Source organism: Apostichopus japonicus, chromosome 19 (genome assembly GCF_037975245.1).
Source record: "Apostichopus japonicus isolate 1M-3 chromosome 19, ASM3797524v1, whole genome shotgun sequence".
NCBI lineage: Eukaryota > Metazoa > Echinodermata > Holothuroidea > Aspidochirotida > Stichopodidae > Apostichopus > Apostichopus japonicus.
The window spans coordinates 27,887,669-27,903,558 of NC_092579.1; the positions used below are offsets into that span (position 1 = coordinate 27,887,669).

The window sequence follows — 15,890 nt, forward strand, 5'->3', positions numbered from 1 at the left end:
TAGAGAACCCCTCTCTATAATTCTTGCAATGACATAGACGTGTAGCTTTGGCTGAAGCTTACACAATGTATGTTTAGAATGTCAGCTTTGTGAAAAAGCCGAAACCTTGTTTAACACTATGGAAGAAAATGGCTGCGTCCTGTGAAAAGGTGGAATTTCAAACGCTGAGCAACAACATGCAAACCGAGGACAGAAAAACACAGAGTTTTCGGAGCAGCTTGAATCCAGGTGGAAGATCTTTTTATTCCTTACCGGAAGACTATGAAGCAGGAAAGCGACGTAAAGATGATTTCGAAAATAAGCAGAAACTACTCAACCACGTCCACGACATGGTTATTGGAAACTCCGCAACGTTCAGTGGTCCATTTGGTATACGATCTGGTGAGTGTGTGCCTCGTGGAATGGGTAGCCTGCATAGGCTGGCTAACCTACTACTAAAGTACTAGCACTTACTAGAAGTAGTACCACCACTAGTATAGTCAGTAGTGCGAAGTTCGGCATACTGCGAAGATCGGCCACCCCTAAGAAACACACGATTTCCCCATGAAAACCTACAGAAAGAGCCAAATTTCACCAAAAAGTACGAAGCTACAGTTATTTTCTCTCCAAAATGACCCGTGTGCAAGAAATTACTTACATATTTGTCAATAAAATGACGAAGATCTATGAAGTCTGTTATAATTACTGAAAAAGCAACTGCGCCACCAATTTTATCACCAGCGCCACACTGTGGGTTGCGTGTCCGAACTTCGCAAAACTCTAGCAAGAAATACCAGTTCCACAATCACGAAGAATCTTCTTGGAAAACAACGTGAAAACAGTTTGCAGGAAAGAAAGTTTGGCCGTGTATCGTACTATAACAAAATTCTCCCACCATATGAAGTATATTTTCAAATGATTTATACCAGAAGATTTAGTTTTGGGGTGTTTTAAGTCTTAAGTGGCCGAACTTCGAAGTCACCATCCTACTAGTGGTACTATGCAAAGCGAGGGAAAATTCCTTGCTTGGACTATTTTGACTATCAACTCTGCAAGTATAAATCTCTGTCACTCTAGCTGAATCTGTTCCAAGAAACATTGAAATCACATACTTCAAGAATGAAGGCTACTAAGTCACAGAGCAAAATCAAAGAAATCATATTTGGCCGTGGCTATTCTTACGACTAGTCGTAACAATTATTTATAAACTATTCTTACGACATCGGCGAATTCATGCGAATTAAAAGTAAATAAAGCAACTGCGCATGTAGTAGGGGTAACCCTAACCCTAACTCTAACCCTCAATCCAACCCTAAACCTAACCCTAATGGGAAATTATTGTTACTCCTCGTCGTAAAAATAGTACGCCTAGTTGTAAAAATAGCAACTGCACATGCGCAAAAGGGAATTATTGTTACGACTAGTCGTAAGAATAGCCACTTTGATCATATTTTTGACCAAAGTTTGGAAGAACGTTTTGCTTTCTTACAAGTCCGTGTTACTGTAAAGTGTTAGTTAATATGTTACATGACCAGTCATTCCTGATTTCATATAACTTCCGCAGTTTAAAAGTGTCTCCGGAAATGCCGCCCAATTTTATGTACTGAACCAGAAATATCTTCAAATTTGAAAGAAGCCCTGAATTATTTCAATTGATATCTTTCAAGCTCCTGTTGGAGCTGGACAGCTTGATGTATAAACAACGAAGAGTCTGCTGTTCAAACTTATCTTGTGTTACCACAAATATCAGGAAATCCTGATGCACTACATAATTGGTGATTGGAAAAAATAAATAGAATTTATAAGAAATTTCTCAGAAAATTATGGAAGACATTAATCTGTATTCAAACGCGGTTTATGTTGTGATTACTGTAGGAACTGTATGGAGCATGGGTTATGTCGCAATCTGCTTTTGCCAAGGTGACGTCACGTTCTGTACTGTTCAAAGTATACTTGAAATATCCATCCTACACGATTAAAAAATTGTTTCTCTGTCAATCATAGTTAATCATACAGCGTTCACAAAAAGACCCTCATACAAGAAAAATATGTGGCAGGCGTTGCAGACTAATTGGTAAAAAGTGGTCGTTTTACGACCAAGGCTGGTTGATTACATAATCTCATGAAACTTTTCCATGATAGCGTGCTATAGTTTGGGTTTATACAGCAGACCTTTTATACATGTATACTGTTATGACAACATGGTGTGGAGGGGGATGGGGAGGGATGGGTCAATATCAATATCATGTCCTCGGATTTCCTGGCAAAAGTATGTTCACCACACTCTTATCGTTGCAAAGGTTCCATGTAAACATCCAATATAACATTGCATTTTTTTTTTATAATTGATATTCCTTTTCATGTGAAAATACCATTGTGCTATTTACTGCACTTATTTTAGTTACATAGTAAAGCAAAGTATTTGTGTAAAAAGTTTGATAGATAAAACTTTCATTCCACAATAGCAACCTTATTTATATAAGTCAGCTTGTAAAGATCTGTTTAGCCGGAAAATTACTCCAAAATGGAAGCATATGGCATTTACTTAACAAGTGTGTTTTTGCTACGGGATTAACTTCCTATCGTACTGTATGATCTTCCTGTGTACTGTACGTAGTGTACAGTACCTGTATGTATGACTATGATTTGATTGATTTATGTTTTTTTTTCTTTCTCATTTGATACAGTGGTTTACTGTGACTACACAGCATCTGGCCAGTAAGTATTCTGCATATGGAGCTATTTTACCTTTAAATAACTCACATTTATGAACAAGGTTGAAAGAAAATAGTTGTAGCCTAAACTTATTTATAAGGTCCCCAACTACCAAACATTTTAACTGCCACCAAAACAATACATTCAGCCTTTTGGACTGTTTTCCATATTAAAATTGTGATTTGACTGCAGTGCATTCTTTGAAATTCACTGCATATTAATATTAAGCTGCTGCAGTTATAGGTCCACTGTCAATGCCAATGTTGGTTAATTTGAATACATAGCAACAGTGTTTGAATATATACTGTACCCTACAATAAAATGGTGTGTTGTAATATAGTATTGCAGCTGTTTATTACTATATTTATAAACAACTACTGTTCCCTGTGCAGATGTTTGCTACATTTTCTATTCCATATCAGTGAAACATCAAGAATATTCTTATTCTGTACAGTCTAGTTACATAGGGCATCGTATATATTTAGTGACAGATAAGCTCCTGGCCTAGAATTTCACATAGGATATTATAGAGGGGGAAAGGTTAAATATCAATAAATCCCAGACTATATTCATTATGATGTATTGAACTTTTGTTTATTTCCATAATGTATATAGTTTTTTTTTTTTAAAGGTATATAAGTATTAACTGAAAAAACAGTTGGTAAATTGTATTTTGTTCTTGATGCTATGAAGCTGATCAAAGAAAAAAGAAAAGATGAGATTTTAGTTGTGATACATATTTTACATGTTTTATTTTGTTTCTCAGGGCACTGAGGAGTTTTGAAGATTTCATCCAAGGGCAAGTTCTACCAATGTATGGAAATGTCCATACCACAACAACAGTCACATCACTTCAAAGTACACTCTTCAGACACGAAGCAAGGTAATTTGTAATTAATGTCAACTACTGTATATTACTTCTTTTGTTTTAAAAACAGTTTTTTTTCTGAGACCTGGGGACGGTAAGTCTCTTTGTTGGAATGGGAAGGGAGGGGGGGGGGGGAAGGAGGAGGTTAGGTGTCAAACTGGTGAGGTGGAGGAAATGTCTCATTATACCTATAGAAGCAAATAAGTAATTTGACCTCATAAATGTTTCATTCCCATGTCAATTTTTCAGTTGATTTTGAATTAATCACATTGACCCATAAAGTAATGTTCTCTGTGCTCGATATTGAAAGTCTAGCCACTGTGGTTGATTGTTTAGCCAATAAAGAGCACTTTCTCAAAATGAAAAAAAAAATGGTCAATAAATTTTAACCAAACTGATGGAAGGATTTTTTTTAATTAATGGTCTGTAAAAGATCAAAAAGGCATCCTAAGGATCTTATAACGATAGATAAGCTAGTAGCTGCTGTCAATACAACTGAAGATGGACCAGTTGTCAATTCAAGTGGTTTTCACATCAACTCCAATGAAATGTATGAACTACAGTATGTAGTAATCTGAAGACATTGTTTTCTAACTATGAATCTCTCCCAGTTATTTACATTTCTTTCAATTTTCCTTCAGAGATATCATTCGGAATGCGGTCAGGGCCAGTGAACACGACGCTGTCATCTTTGTTGGAAGTGGATGTACCGCAGCCATCCACAAGCTTGTCAATGCTCTTGACTTACAGATGCCTCCAGTAAGTTCACACCAGGCTGGGCGTTATTTAAAGACAGGGGTGGGCTCGTGATCGATTTTGAGAGCCGCAGTGAAGATTGAACCCAACCTGCGACCTGCAACGCTTATAAAAGGGTATCAAGGGATCACAATGTCCTACATTGCCATTTGTTCATATTTGATATTGAAATATCCCTATCAAAAGTAGGCCATGTGCACAAACTCCCCATTGCATACGTATTTTATGGTTTTGTAAAACCTTGCAGCTCGCCCCCCCCCGTCCCCCCCCAAAAAAATTGGAGAGATGCCCTATGCCCACCTGAGTATTGGTATGATATCATATGTAACATTCCAGTAGGAGTTTACAACATGTAGTAGTCTAATGAAAGTCAGTGTATTCAGCCCTGCCAACACTAAGTTTAAAATATCTCTTTGTCTTTTACATTAATACATTTCATCAATGCATCTGATCAAGATGTTTTATTGTTTGAATACAGGTAGTCTTTACCAGCCCCTTTGAACATCATTCCAATATCCTGCCATGGAAAGAGCTAGGATCGACTGTAAGTTTTCATAATTTAAATTTTGTATCAATGTTTGTTGAGAATTACCCGTCGTTAATATCAGTTCATAACTTGTTCCTTGGCTAATAAAAGAAAAGCTCATAAGAGTTCCTTGGTGAATATAGTTTTTGTGGCAATGATCAGTCTTATTGAATTTTGAAAAATTAATATGCAAATTAAATGGCAAAGTTTAACGATAACTATTTTGGTAACAAAAAGGTCCTATTTTGAAGTGATTTAAGATCAGTATTCGCATATTTGTGAGTTTGTTATTTCTATCTGTCGGTGGGAATGTGCATTTAAATGCTATATGAAAAAGCATTGAATTTACTGATAAATGTCAAAAGGTTTGTCTTTTTGCCTTGCTCACATCTATTCAGGTGATAAGAATTCCACAGAGTGCATCTGGATTGGTAGATACCAAACTACTTGAGGGGGAATTAAAAGTAAGTGTACTTAAAATAAAGTTCTCTAAACTGTAAGAAAATATTTGTTTCACTTTGGAGATCCACCTGTTTGCATATTAAATGTCACTTAAAGTTAAATGACAGATTGATGTCATTACAAGACAGTGACTGTAACACATAAAAAGATATCTTTAAGAAGAAATTTTGGTATCGATTAGTTGGAGTCCAACAAAAAAAGAAGAAAATTAAGTGCAGTAAAGAATGTTTCTGTGACAATTACAGCTTTCAGATATGTTCACCCTTTAAAATATACATAATATTTGTGTTGCTCTTTTAAGGCTAAGATGATTATAAAAGTTAGCACCTCATACATTTTGAAAGTTAACTGGTTGTTTTATGAGTTTTGATGATCAAACTAGGGAGTTCTTACAACAGCTGAGCCCACCACCCCCCCCCTTCAAGGGATGACAGCTAAAACTATTTGTCTGTGAAAATTTGGTAAATATTTGGAGTTTCCTAGTGACTTTTATTGCTTCCTGGGAGTGAGTTGTGTCATATAGTAGTTAATAGTGAAAGCTCTGTGATTGAAATTTGAAGGGACAGTTCTCAAAATATGGAAGGTAGTACACAAATATAATACAGACTACTTGGAATGTTTTTGGTTTTTTGCATCTGAAATACCTGAATTCTTACTTGTAACTTGCAGAAATGGCAGGGTTGTGGGAGACAGCTGATTGGTTGTTTTTCAGCTGCATCCAACATCACGGGTATTCTATCTGATACAGTGGGGATCACAGTCTTACTACATCGATACAATGCGTTAGCCTTCTGGGACTACGCCACGGCAGGTAGGCAAGTTGCGCATGGTGGTTGTGATTTGTATAATAAATAGATGAATGCAATGCAGTATTGAATGCTGGACTTGACCCTTTTTGTTTGATAGTTTTAACATGTTTTGACAACTTTGCCTCTGAAGTTTTCTGGTCTCAAAGTTTTGGAGAAACGTAAAACCTTTTGACAGTCTTGAGTTTCCTATGGTGTTCTCACTATTCTGGTTGTTTGTTATCAACAATCCTTGAATATTTTCTGAACTGAAGATAAAGTACATTTGAACTGTTGTATGTGAAGTGTAAAAGATTACAAAATGGGATCGATAAAAGAAAAGAACAGGTCCATAAAGATACTTCAAACAGCCTGATGCATTTCAGGGTCTTAGCAAGTAATCAAAATGATTCAATGTCAATTACTTTGCCATCAGTTGCAGACATTGTCACCTGGAATGTGTAAGGGCAACATTCACTTGTTGATGAGGCTATAAACAAATTATTCAGTAGTTCTACATCCTTTCCTTAGTTTTTTTGTATACTTTTCTTTTCCTTTTACAAATACTTGCTTTGTATTTTTTGTATATTTATTTTCTTCATTTTGGTTGTTACTTTGCAGGTCCATATGTTGATATTACTATGAATCCTGTTATCAATGGGTAAGGCCACTACAGTTCCTATCTTGTTTTCAAAATGTAAAATATCAACTGAGCCAAAAAAAATTGTTGAAGATTGTAGCTAGAAATTGTAGTTATAAGGGTGTCTATCTTTGCAGTCAGCATAAACCATTTTGATAATGGATATATTGTAGTTAATATAAATTTACGTTTTATTAAGTTAAGTGTAGCCAATTATTTTATGTGTGTGTGCCACCTTTGTTATATATTGTTTTTAATGTGCCCAGGTCTGACCAAGCTGCAGCTCAGAAAGATGCTATATTTCTCTCACCTCACAAGTTTGTGGGTGGTGTGGACACCCCGGGTATTTTAGTGGCCAAGAAATGTTTATTCAAGAACACAGCGCCCAATGATGGAGGAGGAGGCAGCGTCTTCTTTGTGAGTTTTTGATGCAATATCCATAGCACCAATATCCATAGCAACAATATCCATAGCAACAATATCCGTAGCAACCATAGCAAACAAAATCCATAGCAACAATATCCATAGCACCAATATCCATAGCAACAATATCCATAGCAACAATATCCGTTGCAACCATAGCAAACAAAATTCATAGCAACAATATCCATAGCAACAATATCCATAGCAACCATAGCAACAATCATATCTCAGTTCAGACTGTGGACATATTGTTCAGTGTATGAACATATATTAGACTTCTAAATACTGAAATGTAATGTTGAGAGATTATAGAACATTCATCCGGTATAACTTGGGTGTTAATGGCATAACCAAATAGTTTGCAAAATTAATAGTGAACTTGCTTCATAGCAGAACAACATTGTTTGTAAACAGAGAATCATAGCATTTTAAAATATAGAATTTAGAACAGACTTTTTAACATTGAAGTTGCTAAGCAAGGGTATTAAAAGATGCTAAATGATTCCCTGATGCAATATCCATAGCAACAATCATATCTCAGTTCAGACTGTGGACATATTGTTCAGTGTATGAACATATATCATTAAATATCGTATCTGGTGAGCCTGTCTATCGGAAGAAAGACTTCTAAATACTGAAATGTAATGTTGAGAGATTATAGAACATTCATCCGGTATAACTTGGGTGTTAAGGGCATAACCAAATAGTTTGCAAAATTTATATTGAATTTGCTTCATAGCAGAACAACATTGTTTGTAAACAGAGAATCATAGCATTTAAAAATATAGAATTTAGAACAGACTTTTTAACATTGAAGTTGCTAAGCAAGGGTATTAAAAGATGCTAAATGATTCCCTGATGCAATAAGCATAGCAACAATCATATCTCAGTTCAGACTGTGGACATATTGTTCAGTGTATGAACATATATCATTAAATATCGTATCTGGTGAGCCCGTCGTCATCAGCAAACAGCCCTCTAAATACTGATATGTAATGTTGAGAGATAGTAGAACATTCATCAGGTATAACTTGTGTGTTAATGGCACAACCAAATAGTTCGCAAAGTTAATAGTGAATTTGCTTCATACCAGAATAACATTGTTTGTACACAGAGAACATAGCATTTTGAAATATAGAATTTAGAACAGACTTTTTTAACATTGAAATTGCTAAGCAAGGGTATTAAAGATACTACATGATTCCCTGATACTGAAAGTATGGTTACCTTCATAGTGGTATGCCCTGATAAAACGGAACATAATACCAATCGTTAATGACTTTCCTGCAGCAGCGATAGTTTTGATATACCAAGTCATGTTTTGTGGTTGAACAATTCATTTCCTTTTCTTACCAGGTGTCGAGAGAACATCACAGATACCTGAAGCAGATTGAAATGAGGGAAGAGGGCGGTACACCATCAATTGTCGGCGCTATCCGTGCGGGACTGACCTTCCAACTCAAAGAGGTAATTTGAGTCAGCTATGAAGGAAAATATGGTACTAACAAACTTTCCAAGATGAATTAAGATTATGGAAAATCCACCAGGCCCATAGCCAGGATGAGGGAGGTGGGGGGGGGGGTGTAAACTACTCTCTCCCCTCCCCAATTTGTGCAACCACCATATGTACAGAAACCTTCATGAGTTACAGGACACAAGATATTGTGCCCCTCCTTAACCTGATGGTCCTCCCAACTGAAAATTTTATTGAAAATTCCTGGCTTATTGGCCTACACAAGATAATGTGATTCTGTAGGAACAGAATTCAAAATATCAATACTGTTAAAATTTGACAACAAGCAGCCGTGAAAAAAGAGTTTTTGCAGGGAACTGCTACTTGGACAGCTCCCTGGTATGTGGTATGTTGACTGTTCCTGTTGTGTGCCTCTCACACCCACAGCACAGGTACCCTTTTACTTTACTTTCTTTTACAGTATTTAACAGGCAGTTTTTCTTTTCTTTTTCATGTCTTCTCAGGCTGTTGGCTCTGATACCATTATGAAGATTGAGGAACAACTTTGTCAGTAAGTTTGATTAACTTCCAAACCTTGCAAACTTTGAACAGCAGAAAACTAAAGATTTGACATAAATATCCTGTTTGGGACTTGTCCTAAAAATCCATAGAAAGTCTATATAACAGGCAAGTTGATATTATCTAACCTTGCGTGACCTTTGAAGTTATTTCTATGTAATCCAATATTATCTGACCCTGTGTGACCTATTAGGTTATTTCTATGTATTCCAATATTATCTGCCCCTGTGTGACCTTTAAAATTATTCCCATATAGTCTCATATTACTTTCATTTTGATTGGTGTGGATAATCTTTACCTATGAACTTTACTTTACCTATGTACAAAAGTTTTAACGATCAATATCTGGCAAACATAAGAATTAGAAAATTCAAAACTTAGAAATTAATTGATGCCCCTCCCCCCCAAAAAAAAACTTAGAGGGAATAAATATTAAAATAAAACAAAAATCTCATGTTTGGGGCAGAATATTTTTTTTTTTTCTGATAGCCTTTCACGTATGTTTTATCATATGATTTTTCGTCCATACTGCATTGAGGAATTATATACTATCAAAACACAATATTTAATGGGTGTCAGATCTCTGTTGTAACAGATCCAGAGAATATAAAAACAAGATAAGCTGTAAAACTACCTTCTTCTGACTACTCTGACAACTTTTTATTAACCTAGGTAGTAGAGAAAATACAAAATGTTTTAACTGGATTCTTATTCTGAAAATAAATCTGATTTGTATTTCTCATATATTATTGCTACATTATTTTCTGCACTTTTACAGGAGAGCTGTTAAACGTTGGTCGTCTTGCCCTAATCTACTCCTTCTAGGCAGCCTTTCGGTTCCCCGACTACCGATATTTTCGTTTCTGGTCCGGCATCCAGAGACTCGGCAGATGTTACATCATAATTTTGTCTGTGCCGTCCTGAATGATCTATTTGGTATACAGGCCCGGGGAGGATGTGCCTGCGCTGGTCCTTACGCCCAGGTGATGAAATCGTTGCTGTTTTTTATTTTACCAGTGACCCAAACTATTATCTGTGACATGGGTGATAGTATTTTGTTGTTTTTGATCCCAACATGAAAGATGCTATTCCCCCTCAATGAAAAGTTTCCTGTGGTTGTTTACACTAGTAATTATTTATGTAAGTTAATGAATGACAGAAACAGACAGGGGGTGGGGGTGGAAGTGGGGGAAGTGTCTTTAATTTCTGTGCTCTTTCGTGGTAGTAATTTAATTATCCATTTTGTGGGATGGTTTGTCCCCGAAACCCCCATCATCTAAGTAAAAGTTTTTTTGTTTTTATGTCTGATGACAGGATGTTCTTGGTATTGATGAGGACCTGGCCCAACAATATGAAAACCTGTTACTGGAAGACAAGTAAGTGTCCAGCATGAATATCTTCATGAACCTCCTCTAGCCTTAAATTAAGTACTGGAGTGTTGGTGCCAGTGATCAGTGAAATTGGCTTGACTTGTTTCAAACATGCAGAGATTTCCCACCATGCACAGAACTAAGTGAAACTTGTATATATTCCACTGTTTTTTATGTTTTATTAGTACCAAAGTTATATCAGTTTTGTCATATAAGCATCGAGTTCTTGTAAAGGTAATAATAAGAACTGAAAACTATGTTGTTACATTTTTGTGGTATCGAATGTATGGAGGAAAGATATGTATTTTGAAAGTTGGGAAAAACTTGAAAAAGTTTGTCACAAACATGAAGAAATGTCAAAATGTTCAGCTGGAACTTTGGAATCAATTTGTTGATGCTCCTAGATGGTCAGTTATTTTTACCCTGCAAGAGCAATTACATGCACTGAAATTGTAAACTAGGATTAAGATTACCTGTCATTACGTGTTCATCCTGGTTAGCCCTCACTTGGTGAAACTCGGAAGAAACGGCGGTTTTCCGGGCATAACATGATCTACAAGTGACCAAAACTGTCTTCCTTATCTTACTCCTCAAGCTCCAAGTTTGTGAAAGTTTATTCTTGCTGCAGCTGCTTCATCAGCTAAGATAAGGAAGACAGATTTGGTTAGGTTAGGTAGATCACGTGATACCGGAAAATCATTGTTTTTAAGGGTATAAACCAAGCGAGGGCAATCCAGGTTGAACTCATAATGGTTATCGAACATAACCCTCCCAGTTGGAAAGTGTTGTTAATTGGAATAGTGACAGAAGTTATGGGACTTGGAACCAAGTAAAATATTTTGTTCCTAATTTTCTGAAGTTTGCATCAAGCCTCCTCTAAATCTAAACCACACTGACTCGTCGTACTTTCCTGGGTTGGTTTTCTTTTGTTTCTCGCAACTTACATTTTCTGCTTGGAATATTAAATTGGAAAATAAATTCCAGCACAATGTTAGTAAGACAGTAATTATTTATTTTTGGTATTTAAATATTGATCTTCTTTTCAGACGTCTTGATAGGGTCCATCTAAGGCGGTACAATGAATATTCAGATAGAGAAGTGCTGAGGTGAGCATGATGTTCATTTCGGTCCATTAATTTTTTTAGCTTAGAATGATAGGGTCTCGTGAGTTTATAACTTAGGATGAAATAGAGCAAAGAACTATTTGCAAGAGCGAACTGCGGTTTGGAACTTTAGAGGAATATTGCTAAATCTCATATATGTACATTAGTGTGTTTAGTTCTTAAAAGAATCCAGATAGTAGTAGAATGTTGAAGATGGGTAGTTTTGGGACATGAGGGATGTTTTCTAATTTTGTTGTTATGCGATCGTCTGTTTGGTATTCTACATTTTTTGCATGAAGAGGAACAAACCTGGTATTAGCACACTACTATGTAACAGTGTCTGTTATGTTGCTGACCCTTTGGACGTCCTGATTCTCAACCCTGTGCATGTGTCTCGTATGCATCAGGGATAACTGGTAAATAACCATGCCAGAATTGGATAGACAGTGATTGGAGCAAGCAAATTATGTCATTGATTTGACTGCAACTACTGACAATTGTGCACATCCCAAACAGCAAGTTTAAAGATATATTGATTAATGACTACACAGGCACCTAATATGCAATAGTTCAAGGAAGAACAGCATTCCTTTGAAAGAGTAAAGTTTACAGTAGGTCACATGTTAAGGATGTTATCCAAAGTGCAATGCTGGAATGACATGGTATCAAAGTAAGTCCCGTTGTCATGTGGAGTCACTCGCAAACTGAATGCCTCATGCATTATTTTTTGCTGTAATCCATCCAGTACAGTATAATGCTCCTAATCCTATATAAAACCGACTTTGCAAAGTGTAAATACTTTGTTAACACTTTGTAATTACAAAATAGGTTATAATGTGTCCTTCACAGGTAAATCTATAGCATTTTGTCACATATCTGATATTTTTCATTTTTTTTAACAGGCCAGGATTTGTCCGACTTAATCTAGCATACTTTATGAAAGATGAATGCGTTAAATTTGTGCTCGATGCTGTTGCCATGGTAGCAGAACATGGATGGAAGTTACTCCCTCAGGTAAGTATCCTGGGTGTGGACTGACATACAAAACCTTTGTATTATGATCTCAAAGAAGTGTGATTAAATATAGTATTTCAATTTCAGTATTGCACAATAGATTTAATTGCTGTGAGTATGTTTCATTACATATATATATATCAGTTGTAACCCACAACCTCCCCAGATGCTAGGCCTTATTGCCAACGCCTTTAGCCACTTGTCGCTTCACAATAATTTTTGTAGCAACAAAATTCTCGTCTCATTCATTTCTAGTACATGTTCAACCCGGAAACTGGCGAATGGAAACAGCGCCATCATCAGGTATTTCAAGATCGCCGGTGGTTGGGATCCATCTCGTATGCCTCGGGGGAGATGGTCGTTCCTTCTCCTCCAGCAGTGAAGCCAAAGGGTGCCTTACCTGGGTCATACCAGGTACTTTCTTCCTCATTCATTCCACAATGCATCAAACTTTATAATGAAGACTTTCAATGTTAGATCTTGTCTGGCTGTCTCTTCTGTTCCGACTGTACTCTCTTGCCATTGTCCTGAGCTTTGTATATTGTTTTACTGTGCACATGTTTTAAAATGTCTTATGTTTTCATATTTTTACAATTGTTTGATACTGTACATTTTAGGTTTTCATATTTTAATGTTTGTATCTCATATGCTGTTTTAAAATGTCTTATGTTTTCATATTCTTACAATTGTTTGATACTGTACGTTTTAGGTTTTCATATTTTAATGTTTGTATCTCATATCCTGTTTTAAAATGTCTTATGTTCTCATATTCTTACAAATGTTTGATACTGTACGTTTTAGGTTTTCATATTTTAATGTTTGTATCTCATATCCTGTTTTATACGAGCATGCATTTACACTTGTGGTTTAATAAAGTTGATCTAATCTAATCTAATCTTTAGAAGATACCTCAGACATTTGCATATTTGGTGTAACTGTAAACTATGTTGTCAGTTCTTGATAAAGACCAATTGGAGTCACTAGTCTGTTATGCTTCATTTCATATGCTTTAAAAGTCTTCAATAGTCACTATAAATTTGCTTATTTCATTATGTTTTTAAATGCAGTGTAATTTTCTTTTTCTGTACAGGAATGTTTACAGTTTGCTCAGCAAGTATTCACTACAGCTGAACAGGTGAGAGCTACCATAAAATCATCATGAATCAACTTTCAGATAATCACCTTTTTACTTGATACTTGATACATGATATATGATACAGATCAGTAATAGGTAGCTTTCATTAAAACAACACCTTTGCGTTGAATTAGACACAATCTAGCCATACCGTACTGACCAACAATGGTACTTATCCATAGGACCTGCAGCAGAAAAGATGAAATTAAGCAAATACTGCGGTTACACAATACTGTACATTAAATCTGTGGGACACAAAAATTAATCTCAATCGCGTCATACCATGTCTTAGATTAAGGGTGGGGTATCGAATTATGTGTTAATATCACTGTACAGCTACACACCAGGCAAAGTGCAGCTTTAATTTTACCATTTTAATATTTTTAATAATGCTCAAATTTTGCCAAGTTATGTCAAATTTTCCTCATGTTTCATTAACCAGTAAAGGACTGATTCTTTTCTGGAGAGTCAAACCGCCAAATAAGATGACTGGGAACTATCTTGTCTATTTAATGAGCCATGATACAATATTGCCTTTAACCTGATTATTGAATATAAATTTAAATTAAATGTGTACCTGACATAGTACCTGATTACCATTTTTTTCTTTGTGTGTTTTTGGCTTCAGAAATGCAGAAACATGAGTCTTCCAGACCAGACGTTGCTCTTTCAAGAACAATCAGAACTTTTGAGATGGTTTTTGCTGCCAAGTGAAGCTCTGAATGTCATGCAGAATAAATCATACAATCGTAGAGAGACACCCTTTGAACCGCCAACTTACCCGTTGACATCCAAGTTTCGGGAGGTCACCACGATAGAGGGAGCTGTGCATAACTGTGAAAGAGGTAGTCATATACATCTCGAAACACCATATTCTTCGGACAGGGATCCCATTTCGAGGCTAGATGGGAGGGGCGATGCTACCGGAGAAATATGCAACGGTGACGTGTCACGTGACGATTTAGTTTCCAAGAATGCAGCTGAATGTGCTGTACGGACTACACGTGCGGTATCTGAGTACAATGACGACGAGGAAAAAACAAACTCAAAACTGAACGAAAGCGGCAAAGAATGTACGACGAAGATAAACGATGCGCAGAAAGAAATCGATGACAAAATGTCTTCTCCGGCCATGTCAGAAGCAGAGAGAAATTTAGACCCGAAAAGCAATATTTCAAAGGAAGGAGATTCAGTGGCCACAAACAGAGACTTGGAACTACACAGCGAAGCTATGGATAGTTATAGAGAGCTACCGGAAAGGACAATCTCTACTGATGATAGAATGGGTGACGTAGTTAAAGATGACAGAGGTCAAAGGGCATCAGATCATGATCAGAATGAGAGACGTACAGATCCAGCGCCAAACCTGGTTGATAGAGAGGGTGAAGTCGTCGTCAAAGATAGTGAAAGTTTGTCATCATGGACGACCCAAGGAGCGGGTGGAGAGGATGCTGTACCAAGGGATGCCGAATTACACAATGTCATCTCGGTGCACGGTATCGACAGAGAGGGAGACATTCATGAATCAGAGGCCGTTAAAGTGAAGTTTCATTCACCGCCAAAGAAGATATTTAAACCAGCTATGCAGGTATGGACTTCCTCCCCCCTCCCCTCCCTCCCCCCCAAGCAGGGATGAGCTCAGGAATATTTGAGTGCCAGTTGGGTTTGTGGGAAAACTTATCCTTGGTACTGTGCTTTAACTAAAAATACAAATTTGTAAATTTTAGTGAATTCTTATGAAATGTGTCTGCAATAGCACAGTGAGAGTGACATTGTCATGGCTATTAGGCCATCAGCTGAAGGTCGAAATTCGCTTGTTTCGTTCCAGCAACTGCGGGTCTCAAATTTCTCTACAGCATTGAATACATAAATTAATTAAGATTAATGATCCAAAAGTTCTCCATGTACTTTCCTGCAGTTTTTTTGCAATTCCGCTCGAAAGATCGAACTATATTTTTTATTGCGTATGTTAAGAAACTTGCCGTTTTACGTTCAAAAGTTGTGCGCCAGTGAGATATCTGTACCATGTGATATGAATTGTCCAATGAGCCATGAGTTCTGTGTGCAATCGTTGTAGAAAAC

At 36.6% G+C, this 15,890-nt stretch overlaps 1 protein-coding gene across 1 annotated transcript in view; it reads left to right on the forward strand.

The window, feature by feature from the left end:
• Window positions 1-14: 14 nt before the first annotated feature.
• Window positions 15-15,890, forward strand: part of LOC139959781 (uncharacterized) — a 30,416-nt gene continuing 14,540 nt past the window's right edge. Inside the window, exons 1-18 of the mRNA XM_071957627.1 lie at window positions 15-381; window positions 2,667-2,697; window positions 3,461-3,577; window positions 4,204-4,321; window positions 4,797-4,862; window positions 5,243-5,308; window positions 5,976-6,117; window positions 6,713-6,752; window positions 6,998-7,148; window positions 8,511-8,621; window positions 9,132-9,178; window positions 9,965-10,169; window positions 10,501-10,562; window positions 11,603-11,662; window positions 12,562-12,673; window positions 12,929-13,087; window positions 13,764-13,808; window positions 14,437-15,396. Of these exons, the coding sequence (XP_071813728.1) occupies window positions 129-381; window positions 2,667-2,697; window positions 3,461-3,577; window positions 4,204-4,321; window positions 4,797-4,862; window positions 5,243-5,308; window positions 5,976-6,117; window positions 6,713-6,752; window positions 6,998-7,148; window positions 8,511-8,621; window positions 9,132-9,178; window positions 9,965-10,169; window positions 10,501-10,562; window positions 11,603-11,662; window positions 12,562-12,673; window positions 12,929-13,087; window positions 13,764-13,808; window positions 14,437-15,396 (2,745 nt within the window). The 5' untranslated portion in view covers window positions 15-128. The remainder of the gene's footprint in view (window positions 382-2,666; window positions 2,698-3,460; window positions 3,578-4,203; window positions 4,322-4,796; window positions 4,863-5,242; window positions 5,309-5,975; window positions 6,118-6,712; window positions 6,753-6,997; window positions 7,149-8,510; window positions 8,622-9,131; window positions 9,179-9,964; window positions 10,170-10,500; window positions 10,563-11,602; window positions 11,663-12,561; window positions 12,674-12,928; window positions 13,088-13,763; window positions 13,809-14,436; window positions 15,397-15,890) is intronic.